The following is a 20,588-nucleotide window of genomic DNA, read 5'->3' as shown; positions in this document are numbered from 1 at the left end:
AAAGATGCCTGTTACGTATCTAATAATGTAATGTGACTATGTGCTCATGAATTCCAGTTCCAGACTATCCCACTGACCTACTCTGTGACTTCAGGCAAGTCCCTACCCTCCTCTTGGGGTTGCAGTTTCTTCATTTGTACACCGAGGAGGGTGGGTCTAAGTGTTCTATTGGGCTCCCTAACTCTCTTGGACTTTGGGCCAATTACCCTTTTTGAATCTCAGTTTTCTCATTTATGAAATGGGATAATGATACCTACCTCACAGAGTTATTGTAAGAGATGGGCATGAAAATATCTTACAAGGGTTGGGTACAGAGATGCTCAAGAAATGCTAGTGACTCGTAGATTTAAATTGGGGTGGCTGCCCTGCTCACAGCAATTTCCCCCAAGGGTCATGACTGTGATGCCTTCATGTGTTTGGGAGAATTGCTTCTCCTTTAGTTGGGGGCTGCCATCCTCTGATAGTGACTTGCAAGGAGTGAGCATGGGTCCCAAATTGGATCATTCAAAGTGCTTCTCAGGGGCTTTTTTCTAACTGCTGCCCTTTTGTCTCTGTTTGCAGAACTGTGAGAGCAGGAAGCTTGCCAACAGCCAGGTCCCCAACCTTGTGGAGAAAGTGGTCTGGAAAAGTGATGCTGACATGAAGAGGATGTTTGAGTACTTGGTTCCAGACATCACTAAATCCAGTTACATCCTTGCCACGAACCAACAGCTCCTGATAATACCTTCTCCCTTCCCTTTCTAAGCCTCAGTATCCTTATCTATAAAATAATGGGGGGGCTTCCCTGGTGGCACAGTGGTTAAGAATCCACCTGCCAATGCAGGGGACATGGGTTCGAGCCCTGGTCCAGGAAGTTCCCACATGCCACGGAGCAACTAAGTGCATGCACCACAACTACAGAGCCTGCTCTCTGGAGCCCGCGAGCCACAACTACTGAGCCCACATGCCACAACTACTGAAGCCCGTGCGCCTAGAGCCCGTGCTCCGCAACAAGAGAAGCCACCGCCAAGAGAAGCCCGCGCACCGCAACGAAGAGTAGCCCCCGCTCAACACAACTAAAGAAAGCCCGCGAGCAGCAACAAAAACCCAACGCAGCCAAAAAATAAATAAATTAATTTAAAAAAATAATAATGGGGCTGCATCCTTCCCCCTTTATCTCTGATGCTCTATTACTATGTTCATTAATTATTCTTTCCATCAATTAGTCAGTCAGTCAGCATCCCTTGTGCATCTATTCTGTCCCTGGCCCTATGTTGGACACTGAGACTCTTGGCAAAGGAATAATTCCCATCCTCGGTTCTCAAGACTCAGAGTTAGGCAGGGGAGGGAGTTAAGCAACCATTCAGTACTGAGTGTGGTAATGGCTGTGACAGAGGGAAGCACAAAAACTGTGGGGATGTCAGAGAAGGAGACATATCCTCATTTGTAAGTCTTCCTGGAGGAGGTGGCGGGAGCTGAGTTTTTTAGATGGGGGTGGGCGCGGAGAGAGGAGGAAGAGCATTCCAGGCAGAAGAACCTGCCTTTGTAAGGGTCCAAAAGAGAATGAGAGAAAGTAGCTGCCTGGGGCCGGAGGGGAGGGGACACAGGAGATGACCTTATTTGTATTTTCCACCTATGTAACTTCTGGGAAAACAAGAAAAAACTCCACTTTTTAAAGCTTGGAAAATCCCCAGGGTGGAGTCTTTGAACAGGGATGAAAAGAAGTGACTTCTGACCACAGTAAAGCCCTGGAATGAATGATTCTTCCCCTAGCAGGCTGCCCCATTGGTCCTTGGTCCCATCACGAAATCCACGCTCACAGTTGCATTCAGCGGCTGGTCCTAACGCTGTTGGATCCATCTAAAAATAGGAAGGCCTGGAGCCTAAGGCCAAGCAGATGACAGAAGAGCAGCCCAGGCAGGCCTGGGAGGAGTGTAAACATCCCCACCTCATAGGAAACACACTCATTACATTCTGAGCAGAAGCGGTTAATGATGCACCCTGGAGAAAATATGCAGTTATTGCCCCCAAACATGCCAAAGCCCTCCTAATGACTGCACGCCTGCTCCAAAGCAGAAACTGTTCCAGATGCTGCTTCTTGTCTCTGGGAGAGCCCTTCCTTCTTCCTGCCTGAGGTTCCAGACTTTTCCATGGATTCTAGTCCTTAGGGAGACATATGGTGGGCTGGGGTGGGCTGGGGTGGGGAAAGTGATTGCCCTCCTGGGCCTCAGAGGGGCAGTCTAGGGGATCTCTGCCTTACAGACTGCTGTGGAGGCTGTGCCTGCCTGCCTGCCTGGTGCGGTGGAGGAAGAAGGGTGCCAGGCGGGAAGCTGGGAGCCAACGCTCTAGATGACGGTGCGGTGAGGGAGGTGAGCTCTAAACTTGAGTATTTTCAGCTTCTGCATCTATAATGAGTAATGAGTCTATAGGGAAGCAGTAATTTGCAAACTTCAAGCCCCAAACACACTCGGCGATGGCTGCCACTGGATGAGCCCTGGGCTTGGAACTACCTCCTGGCTGGGTGACTCTGGGCAGCTGCCCCACCTCTGTGAACCTCCATACCCTCATCTGTAAACTGGGGATGGTTTTGGAAATTAACATTTTTTTTTCTTGTTAAAGAACTCATGAATGCTTATTCTCTATTTTTTAAATATGTAATCAACCCGTCTTTGTGATACATTCATATGATTTCAATTCAAGAGATGCAAATGGGGGAATTCCCTGGTGGTCCAGTGGTTAGGACTCTGCGCTTTCACTGCTGAGGGCCTGGGTTCAATCCCTGGTAATGCCTTCCTCTCACTCCTGTTTTATAACCACACCATTTTTCTTCTACCTTGGCAACTGCTATTGGTTTCTGGTGTATCAAATGTATAAATTTTAAAAACTTTTAAATGAGGTATTAGCACATAACACGGCAAAGTGCATATATCTCAAGAGCAAAACTGGGTGAATAATGTTTATAGTTTTAATTCCTAAAAAAAAAAGAAAGAAAGAAAGAAAAATGACCCCAATCTATCACCTAGAGATAAAACTGTTGATTTTGTGGTGTACTTTCTTCCCATTCTTTTTCTATGTATGTATACATAAACATTGATACCATACTGTGCGACTTTTGTATGCTGTTTTTTATATCTAACATTATATCAAAAATATTTCCTCGTGTCATTAAAAAGTCCTCAGAAATGTTCTACTTTCAACGTTTGCCCAATGTTTCAAGGAACAGAGCAAACCTACTGCAGGACATTAGGTTCAATTTTTCCCCTATTATAAATTACACAGTGATGACCATCCCTGAATGAACATGCATCGTGAGAGCACATCCCTCAAGGTGAATTCCTAGCAGGGGAATTACTGAATCAAATAATAAGAACTAAGTATTAGAACTCAGGATAAAATGGAGGGGGGCGGGGAGTGGTCAGGTCTGGCTCACAGCTGCTGTGTTAGGGATGTTCTGTAAGGCTCTGGCCTAGTGCTGGACACAGACACAGGGTTCCAGGAGTGTGAGCTAAGGGGTCCCAGAGCGAGGACAGGTCAATGCCTGCTCCTCCCCCTCCCCCGGGGCCCTGCCCTCTAGGGCCTCCCTCCCTGGAGCCCTCCGACAGCCACAAAGGAGAGTCTCGGTCTTGTCTGAGCTTTATTATTTTAATCACTGGTGCTTTGCCAAGTGGTGGGCTGGTGAATGTTGAACAGCTGGATTGGGGGGAGGGGCACGGAGTAGAGGGGAGTAGCTTCTGATTTGTAGCATTTGTCAATTTCTGGTGTAAACCCTCCCACCGTGACTGATTTCAAACTACCAACATGTCACTGAAAGCGGTGCTGGGAGGAGATGCGCTAATCTCACCAGCTGGTGGGAGCCAGCTCCAGCACTCCAGTTCTAGTCTTTCTACCTGCCCGTCTCCCACTTTTCCCTCTTCTTAACCCCTCCTCATTCATCCCCCACGCTGAGGCTCATCCAAGGTGGTAGAGAAGGAAGATTCTGTGGGACGTGAATGTGGCTAGAGAGCAAGAACACCATCTCCCAGGTCTCTAAAGGAAAAACTGAGGCTCAGGGAGGTCGAGATGATCGCCCCAGCTCACCCAGCCAGGTGATCCTTCACAAGGTGTTCTCCTCCGGCCCCTGCTTGGGGGCACTTCTCAATGAGAGCCTGTGCCTGCTACTGTGGGAATACGCTGGCTCTTCTAACCACTCCTCTTCCTCTCTGGTGACTCCAGTGCCTGGATCCACAAGAGGTTGGGTCCCAGGCCTTGCCTTCAAGGAGCTGAGAGCCAGGTAGGGAGGCAGACACCCGAGGCAGAGAGGCGAGTGCTCTATAGAAGCTGCCCTGTTCAGTGGACTGCAGGCTGGGCTTCCAGCCTCCTCGCTTCTCTCTTTATAACAGACTTTGTCCCTTCCTCCTTCTTAAGGGAACCTATTTTATTTCAGTATCCACTCTCTAACACACAGCAACCCACTTCATGTGAAAGTGACCCATTCCCAGTTCTGGGAGTAGGTAGGTTCTGATTAGTCCTAGTCAAACCTGTAATTCATTCCTCCTTGCCAGTGATTGGTTTAGGAGTGGGGAAGTGATCCAACTCTGGCCAATGGGAGCTGAGGAGACATTGGAGTGGGGGGAGGGGAGCTTTCCTCTCCTAAGAAATAGGCAGAGAAAGAGACAACCTCTCTTCTTCTGGATACTTGGAACTCAGTGTTGTAGTTCTGGGTGCTGTAATTATCTGTCACCAGCCTGAAGATGAAGCCAACCCACGAGGGACCACAGAGCCAAGAGAATCACAGAAAAGGGGAGCCAGAGACCTAACTGTATCCTGCCTCTGACCTTCTTGTTAGGGAGAAAACACATTTCCCTACAGCCTAAATCACTTTGAGTTGAGATTTTCTGTACTTGAAGCCCAAAACATCCTAAATGATAAAACCCTTCTGGTCCATCATCCACATTGCAAATGCAGTGATTACTAGACAACAGCAATCTTATCACATCACTTCCTGATTCCAGTCCTCCCATGGCTTCTTTGAGGAGTTAGGATAAAGTCTTTGTTCAGTGTCTCCTCTCCCTGACAGAGAATGTCAGCCCCTCGGGATAGGACCGTGGTTCTCCATCACTGGCTCCCTGGTGCCCAGCACAGAGTCAGCCACGGGCAGGTACTAGTAAATACCGTTGAATAAGTGCAGAGAAGGAGGAGTTGGGGGACAGAGTCCTAGGCTCCATTTCTGGCTTTGCACTGACTTGCTTTGAGACTTTAGGCAAGTCTCTCCCCTTCCTGGACCTCAATATCCAAAACTGTGAAGAAGGTATATTGGAGTAAAGTGGTAGTTTAAGAATGGGGATCAAGGGACTTCCCTAGTGGCGCAGTGGTTAAGAATCCGCCTGCCAATGCAGGGGACACGGGTTCGAGCCCTGGTCTGGGAAGATCCCACATGCCGCGGAGCAGCTGGGCCCGTGAGCCACAATTGCTGAGCCTGCGCGTCTGGAGCCTGTGCTCTGCAACAAGAGAGGCCACGATAGTGAGAGGCCCGCGCACCGCGATGAAGAGTGGCCCCCACTTGCCGCAACTAGATAAAGCCCTCGCACAGAAACGAAGACCCAACACAGCCAAAAATAAATAAATAAATAATTAATTAAAAAAAAAAAAAACCTCTCAGCTACTCCATAAGATAGTAGTTGTGCTTCTAGTATCCACCAATGGATTAAACATTAAAATGACCACAAAGCTTTTCACTGTGGGTATTTCTCAGTCACAGCAGCTTCGACATCCATTTGCAAAGCATTCATACCTATGTGTGAGATACATTGTGCGTCCTCTTTACAGACAGCACAGGGTGCCACGTGGTTTTCAGATGCCTTGTTTTAGCTAAAGGGCCTGTAGGTTGGGAATCAGTGGCCCAGGTCCTCTCAGAGTTCTCCAGGCCCTGGGTTTATGTGCCTAACATGGACCACAGGAGCTGTGCAACTTGCTCAGAATCACACAGCGAATGAGCGGTGGATTCTAACTCACTCTTCTCCAGCCCGACTCCCTTGGCTCAGCCGGCCTGGCTGACGGCACCGCTCCCCCTCAGCTACCCTGGAAATGAGAAGCAGGGAGGCCCGAGAGCCCTGAGATTGCCTAGGGTGCAGGTGAGGTGGATGGCAGAACGCTGACAGTCCCAAATGACATGGAACATGCTTCAGATGCCAGGTGTGTGGTTTAGGAGCAGCTGGAATTACACGCTCAGGGCTGCACCAACACTGTCTGCGTCTGAGCCTGAACCGAGTCTGGACTTTGCAGAGGCAAGGACTGCGTTGGAGGTCTCGGCCCAGGGCCACAGAGCTGAGCAGAGAGGCAGCAAGGGCAGGAGGCAGATTCCTAGCTGGAAATCAGGCACAGGGATCTTTTCCCTTTCCAGACACTTGTGGTCATTTGTTTGTTCGTTCGTTCGTTCATTCATTCATTCATTCAGCAAGGTAGTCAGTCAGTAACTCAACAATGCTCACTGAGCAGTGCAGCTCTGCAGCCTGGCACAGGGTCCAGGGATGAACTGGGCACAGAGGAAAGCAAACGCAGAGCACGTGCTTAAGGCTCAGTCAGGCCAGAGGCACGGGTGGGCCTTTTGCCTGCCGAAGGAGAAATGGGGAAATGTTTTCCGGAGGAAAAAATGATATCTTCTGTGAATGGTTCTCAAAGGACAAGGAGGAGTCCACCAGGCAGGTTAGGTGGAATCTTTCAGAGGGAAAGATGGGCCTTCCCATTAATTAAAGTCTTAGGAGATCGAGGGGCTGGCTGGAAAAGTAAATGAGACTGCCTTTGTATCCAAAGCCGGCAAAGCGGGTTTGCTCACTTCAATTAGCAAAGGCTCCGAGTGGGAGAGGACCTCGCACTTTGCTGAAAGTGCCTCTGTAGAGAACGTGTGTGTGTGTGCTGAGGGGGAAACAGGGTGCAGGGGGACGGGGGAGAAAGGAGGTGGTGGGGCCTCGGGTGGGTCAGGTCGTGTGGCCCCTGCCAGCCGTGTTAAGGATTCAGCTGACTTCTGAGCTGATGGGGAGCCACTGCACGTGTTTAACCGATGAGGCATTGCTCCAGCTGCTGAGGAGAGAAGGAATCGGAGTGGGAGGTAGGGGTCCCAGCCAGGAGGCTACCGCAGTCGGCAGCGTGAGAACTGACACTGGCCTGAACAAGGACTGAGACAGAGGGACGAGAGAAGAGACAACAACTGAGAGAAACTTCTGAGAACCAACAGGTCTTGGTGAGTGGAGGTGGTCAGAGAGGGAGAGAAAGGAGGAGAGGGTGATGGCCAGTTCCTGGATGTGTGACAAAGTTGAGGTTTAAGGTACCATCTGAGATGGATGCTGGAGGCCCTCTCTCTGCCCTGGTCTGAAGTGAATGGGTGTGAAGGGTCTGATGCTTTCGCAGAAGCAGAGCCTCGGTTCACATGGCATCGTATGCTCAGCCTCCCATCTGGTCTCTTAGCCTCCAGCCTCTTCACTCTCCAGTCTCTCCTGTCACACTGATCTAAACAAGGAATCTGATCTTGTCACTCCCCTGCTGAAAAATTTTCAAAGGCTTCCTGTTGTCTCTAGAAAGAAGTAATCTTCTTAGCCTGGCAAATAAGTCATCTACAATCTGATTCCATCTACCTTCTTTGTCTCAGTCCCCTGACACTCTACACTAGCCACAGTGAACTATAATAGTAACAAGAAAAACAACAACAGCTACAATAGCTCCACACAGTATTGATATGTTCCAGGCAGTGTCCTAAGAACTTTACACATATTAGCTCATCTAATTTTTAGTAGAAAAACACTGAAAGTCTTGCACTTCCCAGAATGGACTATATCCTCTTGCCTTTAGACCTTTGCACCTGAGGTTTTCTTGTCCTGGTAGCCAGCCATCCTTCCAGCCATCTGATTCACATTTATCTGCCATCAACTTATGCCAGGCACTATACTAAGTGCTAGGGATCCAAATATGAGTGAGACATGGTACCTGACCTCAAAGTGTACAGAGTCTAGTGTGGGAGACAGACACATGGAGAGTCAGTGAGGTAAGTGCAGTGATGAGATGGGATGGGGCACAGAGAATGAGCCCTCATCCAGCTTGGGCCTGCTCGCCCCCCACCCCTGCAGCTGGAGTTCTACCCCCTCCAGGAAGCCTTCTGGCTTTGCCAGGCTGGGTGGGCTCCCTTTTCTGTGCCCCTGCAGTCCCTTCTCTGCCCGCATCACACACTGACCACACAGTGAAGGGAGAGGACAGTCTGATTCATCACTGACTCAGGACCCAGGGCAGCCTGGACACAGATCCTCGGGGTTTGCTGAATGGAAGTGCTTGAGGTATGAAGAGGCACCAAGAGGGGCAACCTCCTCCTGGGTTCTTCTCTGATGCTCTCTCCAGAGTCAGGCCTGCCCTTGTTCCCTTTCCCGAGGCTGGCGCAGGCCCCCCAGCCCAGAGAGCACTGCAGCGGTCAGGCTCTGCAGGTAAGGCTGGGGCTGCTGCTTTCATCCCTAGTTCAGCAGAAGCCTGGTTAGAAAAGGCCACACCAGAATGGGCACCCAATATGCCCCCTCGCCAGGCTGCAAGTGTCTGCCCCAGGCTTCCTCCTCCTTTTTTTTTTTTTTTATTTAATATTTATTTATTTATTTAGCTGCGTCAGGTCTTAGTTGCTGCTCGCAGGATCTTTTGTTGTGGCGCAAGGGCTCTTTGTTGGGGCATGCAGGCTTCTCTCTAGTTGTGGTGCGCGGGCTCAGTAGTTACAGCGCGCGGCCTCTAGAGCACATGGGCTTAGCTGCCCCACGGCATGTGGGATCTTAGTTCCCCAACGAGGGGTCGAACCTGCGTCCTGTGCATTGAAAGGCAGGTTCTTAACCACTGGACCACCAGGGAAGTCCCTGCCCCAGGCTTCTGAGGAAGGACCACCATCTTGGACAGCTCTGGTCTGGGAAGAGAGAGGAGGTCCTGCAGCAGCCCTTGGGATCCCTGGGTGGCAGGGCTTGAGGTGAGGGTGTCTCTGAGAGTTCCTTGAGTTCCTGAGCCCCTTCTGCAGCCTCTGGGCTATGGGTTCTGTGGCTGCTATGATGGATGGCTTTAGGAATAAATGGCTCTAGAGTGCTCAGACTAGGGGTATTTGAGAAATTTTCTAGGAAGCCTTATGGGGTCTGGTGACAGCTCAGGCTGGTCCCTTGAACCCTCATTGGGTTAACATAGTTCTTTCTCTCCAGAGCTCTAGAGAGGCAGTCAGGGGGCCCTCCTAGAGTGGCTGTGAATCTTGGGGCAAGGACCTGAAATGACTTTCAGCCTCAGCCCTCTCTCCCAGGCGGAGTGGCTGGGAAGCTCGGTCTCCCACCCTCTGCTCCTTGCCTCGAAGCCCATCTTGGCTCATGGTGCCTCTGTAGAGGTGGGGCTGGGGGCAGGGAGCCTTGGGGGCTGATGCTAACAGCTTTGGACAGGGTGGGAATTTCCACTCCTATCTAGGGAGCCATCAACACTGCGTGCCCTGACCTGGGCCTTTGGCCTCCAAAGGGCAGTGGGAAGGCCGGCCCCAGGGCCAATCCCTGGCCATTAATCCCTCCTGCCAGCCTGAATATCCACCCAACGTGGTCAGACAAAGGCCTGCCCAGCCCAGCCACTGTATTCCTCCCGCCCCAGGGGCTCCACTCAGACGCTGGGCCGCCTGGAATCCAGGCCCATGAGAAAGGGGCCGCCTTCACTGGCCATCTTATGCCCGGATGCTCAGCCGCATCCCGTCCGGCCCAGGGCCTGTGAAAAGAGGGCCCAGCCACGCTGAAAACAAGGATTAGCCCTTGGGCCACTCCCTGACACCGGCCTGCTTGGCTCCGGGAAGCAGGCCCAATGGAGGGGGCCAGGCAGACACAGAGAACTGGAAAAGTCTGGGTTCTCACCCCTTTGACCCAGCTCCCTGCCCCCACCCTTCCCAAGAGTAGCACAGCCAACCACACATTCAGTATCATTTATTGAACATATACTATGTCCCAGTCTCTACACATGGACTGGAAAATTGAAAGTATAAGAAAACTGCAGTCTGCCAGGGGAGGTAATAAGAGCCATTCTCCACAACCCGCCCCCTACCCCAGGAGGCTGTGGGAGAGGCATCTGGAAGGGGAGCTTCAGCCCTAAGGGAAGGTGAGAAAGATGGTGGCTCTGGTTCTGTGCCTGAGTCTAGCTTCAGGGTTCTGCTACACCTAGTTGAAAATATGCAGGCTCTGAAATCACTTCTCTGGCTCTGCCTCTCTCCTTCCCTTCCTGGTTTAATACCAGACATGCCAGGTGTGTAGTAGAAAGGAAATCTCCTATTACCAGGTGCTAATGTGGGCCAGGCACTTTCATACATGATCTCATTTGAACCTGATAACAACACTGAGAGGGTCCATTATTGTTCCTCTTGGCAGGTGAGGAAACTGCAGCTCAAATGAACAATCGGCAGCCCAGGTCACTCAGGTCTTGGAGCCAGGTTCCCTGCTGCTGCCGCTGCTTGTCTTGCCTTCCTCTTTGGTCAGCTGTTCATTGCGACTGTACCATCTTATGCTCCTAAGGCCTGTGTCAGGCAGTAGGATACAAGGTGGAGAGGGTACTGAGGTCAGGTCTGTTTGTGTATAAACCAGGCTGACTCTTCACTGCTGTGAGTGTGGCGGGGGGGAGGGGTTGTCTCTAGAGCTCCGAGTGTCATCTTCTCCTTCCTCTCTGCTTCTACAGCCCCCTCTGCCTGCCTCTCTCCGAGTTGTAATTGTTTGTGTGTCCATCTCTCCATCAGATTGTGAGTCTCTTCACCTCTGTCTCCCCTGAGCACTGGCAAAGGGCCTGGCACAGAAGTGCTCGATGAATGATGTGGGCTAATGAGGCCAAGAGAACTGAAGGAAGGACGGATTTGGATTCACGTGGAATTGACAGCACTTGCAGATTGCAGTGATGGGGGAGGTAAGAGCCCGAGATGGTGTTCATATTTCTGATCTGGGTGGTGAGGGGCAAGGGGTCCACTGGCTGAGATTTGAAATGCAGGAAGGGGAGGAGGATGGGGTCGGGGGTGCATGAGTCTGAGCGTCATGTCCAATGCACACTTGGACATGCTGACCTGGAGGTCAGCAGAGAGGCTAGGCATCAACTTTGCAGCTGAAGTCGTGAGAGCTGGAAGGCCTCCAGAGTAAATTACTTCTACAGTCTCGGCTTTAGGCTACGGTGTTCCTAGTCTTGGTGCCAGTGCACTGAACTCTGGGTTTAATCCCACTTGCCACCTACTAGCTGTGTCAGGTTAGACAAGTCTCTTAACCTCTCAAAGCCTTAGTTTCCTTATCTGCAAAATAGGGGTATTAATAGTACCTACCTCTCAAGGTGTTCACGTTTAAGTGAGCTAATGTGCATAAGTGTTTACCACATACACAATGCTCTGTAATGGTGGCTGGTATATTATCAGCTGAGATTGGAGCTGGGAGAGCGGAGTCCTGGAGCTTCAAGTTTGGAATTTGAAGTCCTAGGCCCTCTGGCTGCTATAGCTAGCTTTGATCATCTGTACCCAGGGGCACTCCACACCAGGGTCAGAACTGGTAGGCTCTCAAATGCCAACCCCGCACTTGCACCACCCCAAGAGTGAGAGGCCCCTTAAATCTGGGCCACTTCAGTTGCCTTACCTACTCCCAGCCCTGTTCCCTTGATCTTGCCTATCTCTAAGACAGACAAGTCTCTTTAAGACAAGGCTCTTTCATCCTTTAGTTCCCTCCAAGCCAGGTCTGGCTTTCCTGTCACTTTGGAAAAGTTTCCTGAAATAGGCTCAGGGTTGCATCTCTTCTGAACCGTGTGGTGGGTGGTGGTATTTCCTAGAGCCAGGTTTTAATAAAGACTAAGACCACCCCGCCTTCCCCAGTGAGATGCGAGTCTGGCATTTCTGGGACAGTAAGCAGCTCCCTCAGACCTCCAGTCTGTGGAAGCACTTGGGGGTCACTCTCTGACCCAGTAACTGCTCCTTGGAACTCTGCGCTGTGCAGGCTGTGTTTTGTGCATCTTCCCAGTGTGCATGACATGAGTGTGTGAGAAAGGGAGCCCTTTTTCTAGAAGAGAAGATGCATGGAGAAGAGGCAGCCAGAAGGCAATTCCAAGTTATAGATTTTCTAGGGGGCTCTTGATTTAAAGTAGTCAGTCCTCCAGTTCCCAAATCTGCTAGCTGGACCACTTTTCACGATTTTGTTTTTTCAAAGGATGCTGGCCTGGATGGGACAAGATTGTGGGGGAGGTAGCAGACAGCAGAGATGCTGACCCTGGAGCCAGGAAACATCCACCCCTGAGACAGGCCGGCCTCCTGCTCTCCCCTTCCCCCACCGTACCTTTCTCCATTGCCTAATGTCCCAGGGTGGGCCTGGCACCTCCCCGACCAGCACAGTATCAGGATGCTGAGGGCTAGCAAGGTGGCCCTGTGCGGCTCTCATCTCTGCCCCAGCTGGGGTTGGAAGGACCGGGAGGGGACTAGGAGAGAAGGATGGAGGGGACAGGAGTTGGCTGGGAGAAGCATAATGGGGAGGGGGCCCAGAGAGTGCTCTCAATGGGTGGATTTGTGACTGGCATTGAGCCAAAGGGGTGGAGGTTGAGGGAGGAGCGGAAAGGGAAGGGGGCTGACGGAATCTGGTGGGATGGGGCCAGGGCCAGGGACTGACCCCATGGAGATGAGGAAGGGATGAGGCTGGGTCTGGGACTGACTGACCCAAAGGGACGAGACCAAGGGAGGGGTGAAATGTTGGGGGTGGGGATGGGGATGGGGATGGGGGAGAATTGTCAGCATCGTAAGAGGATTGGGAAGGCAAATTAGAGGGGAGGCGCTGGCCAGCGGAGAAGGTCCGAGCCCTCGCCCCTGGTTTGGGGCACAGGGGGAGGGGGCCGTGTCCATATAAGGCGGGCCAGCGGCCCCAGCTCTCTCCGAGAGCTCGGGCAGCCCGCCACGTTCTCATGCCTGGGCGCAGCGACATGGAGCCGCCGGCCGCTTTCTCGGGCTTCCCGGCCCCGCCCTCGGTCGCGCCGTCGGGGCCGCCGCCGTCGCCGCTTGCCGGAGCTGAGCCCGGGCCGGAGCCCGAGGAGGGGGCCGCGGGCCGCGGGGAGCCGGAACCTGCGCCGGCGCCGGGCCCGGGCCGCCGGCGCCGGCGGCCCTTGCAGCGCGGGAAGCCGCCCTACTCGTACATCGCGCTCATCGCCATGGCGCTGGCTCACGCCCCCGGCCGCCGCCTCACGCTGGCCGCCATCTACCGTTTCATCACCGAGCGCTTCGCCTTCTACCGCGACAGCCCGCGCAAGTGGCAGAACAGCATCCGCCACAACCTCACGCTCAACGACTGCTTCGTCAAGGTGCCCCGCGAGCCGGGCAACCCGGGCAAGGGCAACTACTGGACGCTCGACCCGGCGGCCGCCGACATGTTCGACAACGGCAGCTTCCTGCGGCGCCGCAAGCGCTTCAAGCGCGCCGAGCTGCCCGCGCTCCCTGCCGCGCCGCCCGCGCCCGCCGCCGGCCCGCCGCCCTTCCCCTACGCGCCCTACGCGCCCGGCCCCGCGCTGCTCGCGCCGCCTCCTCCCGCCGCTCCGGGCTCCACGCCGCCCGCGCGCCTCTTCAGCGTCGACAGCCTGGTGAGCCTGCCGCCCGAGCTGGCGGGGCTGGGCGCCCCCGAGCCGCCCTGCTGCGCTGCGCCCGACGCCGCCTTCCCGCCCTGCGCGGCAGCCGCCTCCCCGCCACTCTACTCGCCGCCGCCCGAACGCCTGGGGCTGCCCGCGACGCGTCCTGGCCCCGGACCGCTGCCCGTCGAGCCGCTGCTGGCCTTGGCAGGGCCGGCGGCCGCGCTCGGCCCGCTCGGCCCGGGGGAGGCCTACCTGCGGCCGCCGGGCTACGCGCCGGGGCTGGAGCGCTACCTGTGAGCCCTTCCAGCCCGGCGGAGTGGCTCGGGCCCCTCTCCCCCGGGACGGGGCGCTGCCTGGGAGCCCCCATCTCTGCCCCCTTGACTTGGAGCGCACCTCGGAGCTCCCAGCTCTGATTGATGGACTCAGCACACCTGTTGCATCTGTCTCTGCCCCCCATCTCTGGGGAGCCTCCCGCCGTCTCTCCACCGGACTGAACCCCCCTCCCCACCGCGAACTGTGAGGCCCCCGTTTCTTCTCCCTCCACTGTGCACGCCCCCCACCCGCCAGCGCTCTTTTGGGTCCCACGTCTGGGGAGCCTGGATCACCACCTGTGAGCCCTCACCTCAGGTTTCTGGTGAACTCCAAGCCTTCTGAAGCCGGACCTCCGATCTCAAGCCACTTCCCGACTGGCTCCTCATTTCTTTAACCTTCCCTGGTGTTTTTATACCCAGGTCAGACTGGGTTTATGACTCCCTTGCTGTTGTCCCTTCATCCCCCCACAAGTTTGTCCCTGCACCCCCAGTTATCTGTACGTTCTCGGTTTCTTACTGGGAGAGCGCTCCCCTTCCACACAGACGCACCTGGCTGAGCTCTTGCAGACCCTGAGGACAGTTCTTCATCTCTGAGACAAGCAGCACCAGGGGTTCCTTGACTGCAAGGGGAGTTAGTGGGCTGCCCCACCATCTGGAAAACTTGGGACTTGTTAGGTTATTATTATTTTTAATTAAAACTAGTTTAATTAAAAAGAAAGAAGAAACCTTCCTCTGGGCCCGGTGTGTCGGCTGGTGACTTGGGGGAGTGGTCTGGGGAGGCAGTGAGGGGAGCTTTGCTCAGGATCTTGGGTCACCACATGGGGTGAGCCCCTTGTGAGTTATTAGGCAGAGGTTCATGAAGTAGGATTAGGATGTGATTAAGCCATAGCTGTGCACATAGTAGGCCTGGTAAAATGCCACCACCTGCCGCGGAGGCTGGTAGAGATGAGATGGGGCGTGCAGATGAGTGTATTTGGCCAGTGGGTTTGTCTGCTGTGTGGGATTATTCCCAGCTCCCATGGATAAGGGAGCATTGGCTACTCCTCCAACAAGGACTTACTGAATGTGCCAAGCAGTGGGAATATACCACTAAACAAATGGGCAAGATCCCTGCCTTAAGGAGCTTATGGATCCGTGGGGAAGAGACATTACCAATCAGTTCTCAGAGAAATGAGACAAGAGCTCTAGAGCCTTCCACTCAAACTGTGGTCCAGGTCCCAGGGACCTGGGAGCTTGTTAGAAATGCATAATCTCAAGCTCTAACTCAGATCTACTGAATCATCAGATTCCACATTTTAACAAAATTCCCGGGTGATTAGTATATGCATAGTATTCTGGAGGAAAGGCACCGTGCCAAGGCTGGGGCTCAGTTTAAAAGTCTACTCCCTAGTTTAAGGAGTGGGACCAGGCTGCAGAACCATACATGCCCCGCTGGATGAAGCTTGATTCTGCACCATCAACTATGGCCCCTGTCTCACCTCTCCTGCTGGATTGGGAGCTGGGGCAGCAGGGACCTGACCTGACTCATGACTGTCCCCAGCACCAAGGACAGGGCAGCACTGAGCAGAGACTAGGAGGTTGCAGCATGAGGGAGGGAGTTGGCCTTTGACCCTATCCTGCTCTCTGGTGCTGACCCAAATGCTAAGCATCAGGCTTTTCCAAGCTCCTTTGCCCCAGGGTTTTCAGTCTAGTAGGGCCTGGATTAGGTGTGGGGAAGGGCGGGGGAGGGGATCAGTGTGTCTGAGCCCAGGGTGAACGTGATTTGCATGTTGGACGTGCCTGGTGCTCCTCTCTTAGATACAAGAGTTTAAACCTCCGGGGCAGTGATTGAGGGTGAACATGGAGCGTAGGCAGCTCATAGAGAAGACCGGTTCAGGAAATCTGAGAAGGCGGGGAAGGCCCTCTTTGGAGGTAGGGCAGTAGGTATGCACAGTCTGGTATGAAATGCCCTAGATAGACCCCGCTCCCTCAGCTATTAACCCCTGTGGGCAAGAGTCAGATCTAATTTGCCTGATGCATAGTGGTCCTTCACGTAATATTTGATGACTGACTGAGTGAATGACTCCCTAGTGTCTAATATTGTGCCTGACTTACTGAATAATGATTGGGTTGACAGTACTTTGGCACCTTCTTACCCATTCTCACTTTTAGTCCTCGTGGTGATCTGCAAAAGAGCTGAAAGAGGTGAAAGAGGTGGAGGTGAAGACTAGGTCCCCATTGGTCCAATAAGAAAATTGCCCCTCCCTGGGGCCCAACAGGTATCGAAGATCCTGCCCTCAGTTCTCTAAGGAGTAGAGCTCCACAGAGATGAAAATGCAAACTTTCTTCTGCTCCAAATGGTGTTACAGCCCCTCCTCCTGCCTCACAGCACTTCTTGAAAAATTCCTTCTAAATCCAAAAAATTTCCACGGAAGGGAAAGTGAGGACCCTTCTTACTTTACTGAAGCCAGGAAGTGCTTCTTGAGTTCTGAATTCAATTCCTGCCCCTACCATGTAGGTCTCTGTCCCTGGGATCTTGAAATAGGACAAGATGGGAAATGTCTGCACAGAAATACTAGAAAGGTCACTACTGAACTGGAAAATCAGAAAGATTTTATTTCAAAAATGCCTCTTTAATTTTCCTTTATTCAACACCATTGAGGGCTTACTGTGTGCCAGGCCCTGTGCTGGGCTCTGAGGCCAATACAGATACAAATACGAGAGTGTTTATGCCCTTACAGAGTTCATTGTCTGGAAAGCTACATGTCATAGAGTGCCTTAAGAATTTTGACACCTTGGGAGGTGTTGAAAAAACAAAACAAAACCCTAATTCAATTCTGTCTTTAAAAAATCACCAAGTGGGACTTCCCTGGTGGCGCAGTGGTTAAGAATCTGCCTGCCAATACAGGGGTCATGGGATTGAGACCTGGTCCGGGAAGATCCCACATGCCGCGGAGCAACTCTGCCCATGCGTCACAAGTACTGAGCCTGCGCTCTAGAGCCTGTGAACCACAACTACTGAGCCCGCATGCCACAACTACTGAAGCCTGTGCGCCTAGAGCCCGTGCTCCGCAACAAGAGAAGCCACTGCAATGAGAAGCCTGCGGACCACAACGAAGAGTAGCCCCCGCTCCACGCAACTAGAGAAAGCCCACGTGCAGCAACAAAGACCCAGTGCAGCCAAAAATAAATAAGTAAATAAATAAATAAATAAATTTATTTTAAAAAACAACTGATAAAGAAGGGGTGAACACGCAAAATACATTCTCACATATGAAAGAAAATGCAGAGTTCCTCAATGAAATATCAGCAAATTGAAGCCCGTAGGGTATTACAAAAATGCACAATCAAGCAAGTACAGTTTATTCCTGGAATGCAGGATGGCATTATTAGAATTCTTAGCTCCACTTAATAGATGATGAAATTGGGGCTCATAAAGGTTAAGTGACTTACCCAGGTCAAGCTGCAAAGTAACTGATTCAGAACTGGACTCCAGGTTCCCCTGCATCCAAAGTCATTCTCTTCCTCTGAGAAAGAGGCCAGTGGAGGTGGAAACTTAGATGGAAAGCTCCAGACACCAATAAAATTCCTCAGCTCACCCCAATATCCATGCCCCCCCAACTCACACCCACAGTCCTGATCTTGAAAGCTACTTTTCCAAGACAAATGACAAGTTCTGGTTTCCTTTTTCTTCCAGTTTTCCACTTCCTCCCTCTTGGACACTTCCCCTCTCTCTCCCCTTTCCCTGAACTCCTCTATCTCTACCCCCTTCTCCCCTCATTAATTTTGTGGAGACAAAAGCGCCACCTATTGGCCACCTTGTATGCACCTGATTTGAGCAGAAAATCAGTGGAAGGAAGCCAGGATCCATTTGGATGCTATTTTGGGCTGGGGGTGGCTTCTGGTGGCTGAAAGGCACTTGCTCATGGGGAGCCCAGTGATTTGTTTTAGAAGAGGAAAACTGGCTGTAGTTCCCACCTCCCCTGGGAAGCCCTCCCAGATCTTCTGTCCTCCCCCATTCTTCTTGGCAGCCCTTGATGCTGACCCATTGTAGAAGGGCTTGGAAAGTGGGTGGGGTGAGCAGTCCTAGGTGCAAAGGATTGATCCACTCTGTAAGAGGGAAAGAGAAGAAAGCGTGCTGGGCTGGGGTCAGAAACCTGGGGTCTAGTCCCAGGTCACACACTTAGGCAAGGCCTTTCCTTTCTCTGTCCTTCACAGCAATTCACAACTCTCTCCAAGCTCCCTGATTGTGTGCCCTTCCCCAGCTGAGGACTGAGAGCTGAATCAGACACTGCCCTGTTCAGAAGAGTCAAGTATCGGCGGGTGACAATATAGTGTGCAGAGTGCTGACAAGATGAGGGAGCTATTAGGTCACCTTGGTCACTCACTGGCTTGGGTCTCTGCCCTGAGCTCAGCCTCAGGCTCCTTTGAAACAGGGGGAATGTGCCCTGGCCTCTCTGCCTGGGTGGGATGGCCTTTGTAACTAATCAAGCCACTGCGACCATGGGTAAGGATATTCTGACCCGCCCGGCTGGGGGCTTCCCAGGACAGGGTCTGTGTCTTTTCTGTCCACTATCTCCCTCACTGGGCAGCCTGGCCAGGGCTGGGCACAGCCTGGCCAGGGCTGGGCACACCTGAGATATCCCTTGTCTAGAGGCTGGACTTGGGGTTTAGAGGATGAAGAGAATTAGAGACAAGAGGCCTGGACCCTGCTTCAGGGAGACACAGGCCCCATCTTGGGCATCAGACCACCTCCCTGAGTTGAGGAGGGGCTGGGGCTTGGTGAGTTTCACAAGGAATTCTTCCTGGAGGAGGTGAGCTTGGTTTGGGATTTGAAGGAAGGGAGGGGAGAGTCTGCTGCTCCAGTTCCTATGAAATCCCCTTTCCTCCATCCTAATCCCTGTCCAGACTGGCAAACTGAAAAAGTCTGACTACTTCCAAAGCCATTTACGTGGGACCAAGAGGTCCCAAAGACAGAGGGCTGGGAACAGAAGAGAAGGAGGGCAAGGAAGAAAGGAAGTCTGGGGTCCTAGCTTCCAGACTCCCTACTGCTCTGCCTGAGGGCGGCAGGCAACGCTCACAGGTGCCCACTAGGTGGGGCTCTGGCGTCCCTGCTTTCCACACTGCAGCCACCAACCATTTCCTCAGGTTGGAGCCCAGAGAAACTGTTCAGTGCACAGTAATGGTTTTTATTACTCTTATGTGCTGCACACTCAGCCTTATTTATTGGAATGATTCCACTGTTTCTTTTAAAGTATTTATTTAATTGTTAAATAGGCAATACATTTACTTGGCTTTGAAAGTTAAAAAAGTATTCAGTGAAAAGTCTCTCTTCCATCTGTGTTCCCTATTTGCCCCAACAGGTAATCAGTTATTAGTTTTTAATTCATCCTTCTAGATATTTTTGTTGCATATACAAAACAAAACAAATATACATTATTTTCTCCTTAAAAAAACAATTGGAAGCATAATATTTACACTGTCATGTATCTTGACTTTTTTCACTCAACAATATATCTTAGGGGACTTCTCTGGTGGTCCAGTGGTTAAGACTCTGCACTTCCACTGCAGGGGACACGGTTCCATCCCTGGCTGGGGAACTAAGATCACCTCATGCTGCGTGGCATGGCCAAAAAAACAAAAAACAGCAACAAAAAAACCCCAAATATATCTTAGAACTCTTTCCAAATCAATACATAAAGAACTTCTTTATTCTATTTTACACAGCCTACTATTCCCTTATGTAGATGTGCCATTATTTGCTTAATAAACCCACTATTGATGGGTATTTGCATTGTTTCCAACCTTTTGACATTCCCAAACCAGCCACAATGAGACCTCGTACATATATCATGTGTGCAGGTATATTTGCAGGAAAACTTCCTAGAAGTGCATTTCCACACAGCCCTTATAAAGACACCAACCTCCCTGTGTGCTCACAATGGTTCTTTTGGCAGCTGTCCTTTTTTATTTATCAAAGGGACCCTTAGTGACTGTGGTCAGAATTTCACCTTCTCAACCCTCACTGCCCTCCTCCCCAGTGGCCTTCCCGCAGATGCTTTGGCCTCTGGATGTGGGAAGGCCGGGCACTTGCCACCTCCACCTGGGTGGGGTCTGTGCTCTGGCCATCAACCTGTGCAAGGTGATGGCCCCTTCTCCCTTCTAGCCCCCAAGCCCTGGGCATCATTGACAGGTGCAGGGAGCTAGCTCTTTGGATCTCTACTGTTCCAGCCTCCAGGCCTCCTGCCAGATGCTGCCATCTCCCTTCCTGGCCCTCCCCATCTGGGCTCCAGTCATGACTCGCTTTTCCTGATCATAGAATCACATTCTAAGATCTGCTCCTCTCTGGCCTCGGATTTCCCATTTCATTGCTTTTAATCCCCCAAATCTGAGTAGCCCCTGCTTTGTGAGACAGAGTGGACAAGGGAAGATCAAGCAGAGTCCCTTGAGAGGCAAGCATGTGACTAAGGGGAGACAAACTCCTGGCTGAAAGCAAGTCCCTCCACAGCCTGGGAACCTTGGGGGTCATCTCAGACCTGTGACATCAGCTCATGTGGCAGATAGTGCGCCATTTGGGGCTGACCTGGGCTGGGATGAGAAAGAACCTGGACAAGGCCAGGCTGTGCAGAAACATGATAATTAGTATTGCTGTGAATGGTAGTTGCTCACATTTGGAATTATAGATAGGGCACAGTAGTTAAGAGCCCTGATTCTGGGGCTTCCCTGGTGGCGCAGTGGTTAAGAATCCAC

At 52.2% G+C, this 20,588-nt stretch overlaps 1 protein-coding gene across 11 annotated transcripts in view; it reads left to right on the top strand.

Annotated features, from left to right (window-relative positions):
- The window catches only part of FOXE3 (forkhead box E3), a 34,354-nt gene extending 17,300 nt beyond the window's left edge, over nucleotides 1-17,054 (top strand). For all 11 annotated transcript variants that reach the window (XM_082433553.1, XM_082433547.1, XM_082433544.1 and 8 more), the window contains one exon: nucleotides 562-17,054. In XM_082433553.1, the coding sequence (XP_082289679.1) occupies nucleotides 12,892-13,845 (954 nt within the window). In that variant the 5' untranslated portion in view covers nucleotides 562-12,891 and the 3' untranslated portion in view covers nucleotides 13,846-17,054. The remainder of the gene's footprint in view (nucleotides 1-561) is intronic.
- Nucleotides 17,055-20,588: the final 3,534 nt, after the last annotated feature.

Source organism: Balaenoptera physalus (assembly GCF_965194825.1).
Source record: "Balaenoptera physalus genome assembly, chromosome: 1".
Classification (NCBI taxonomy): Eukaryota; Metazoa; Chordata; class Mammalia; order Artiodactyla; family Balaenopteridae; genus Balaenoptera; species Balaenoptera physalus.
Note: the sequence above shows the minus strand (reverse complement) of the source record. Positions and strands in the feature narration are given on the sequence as shown.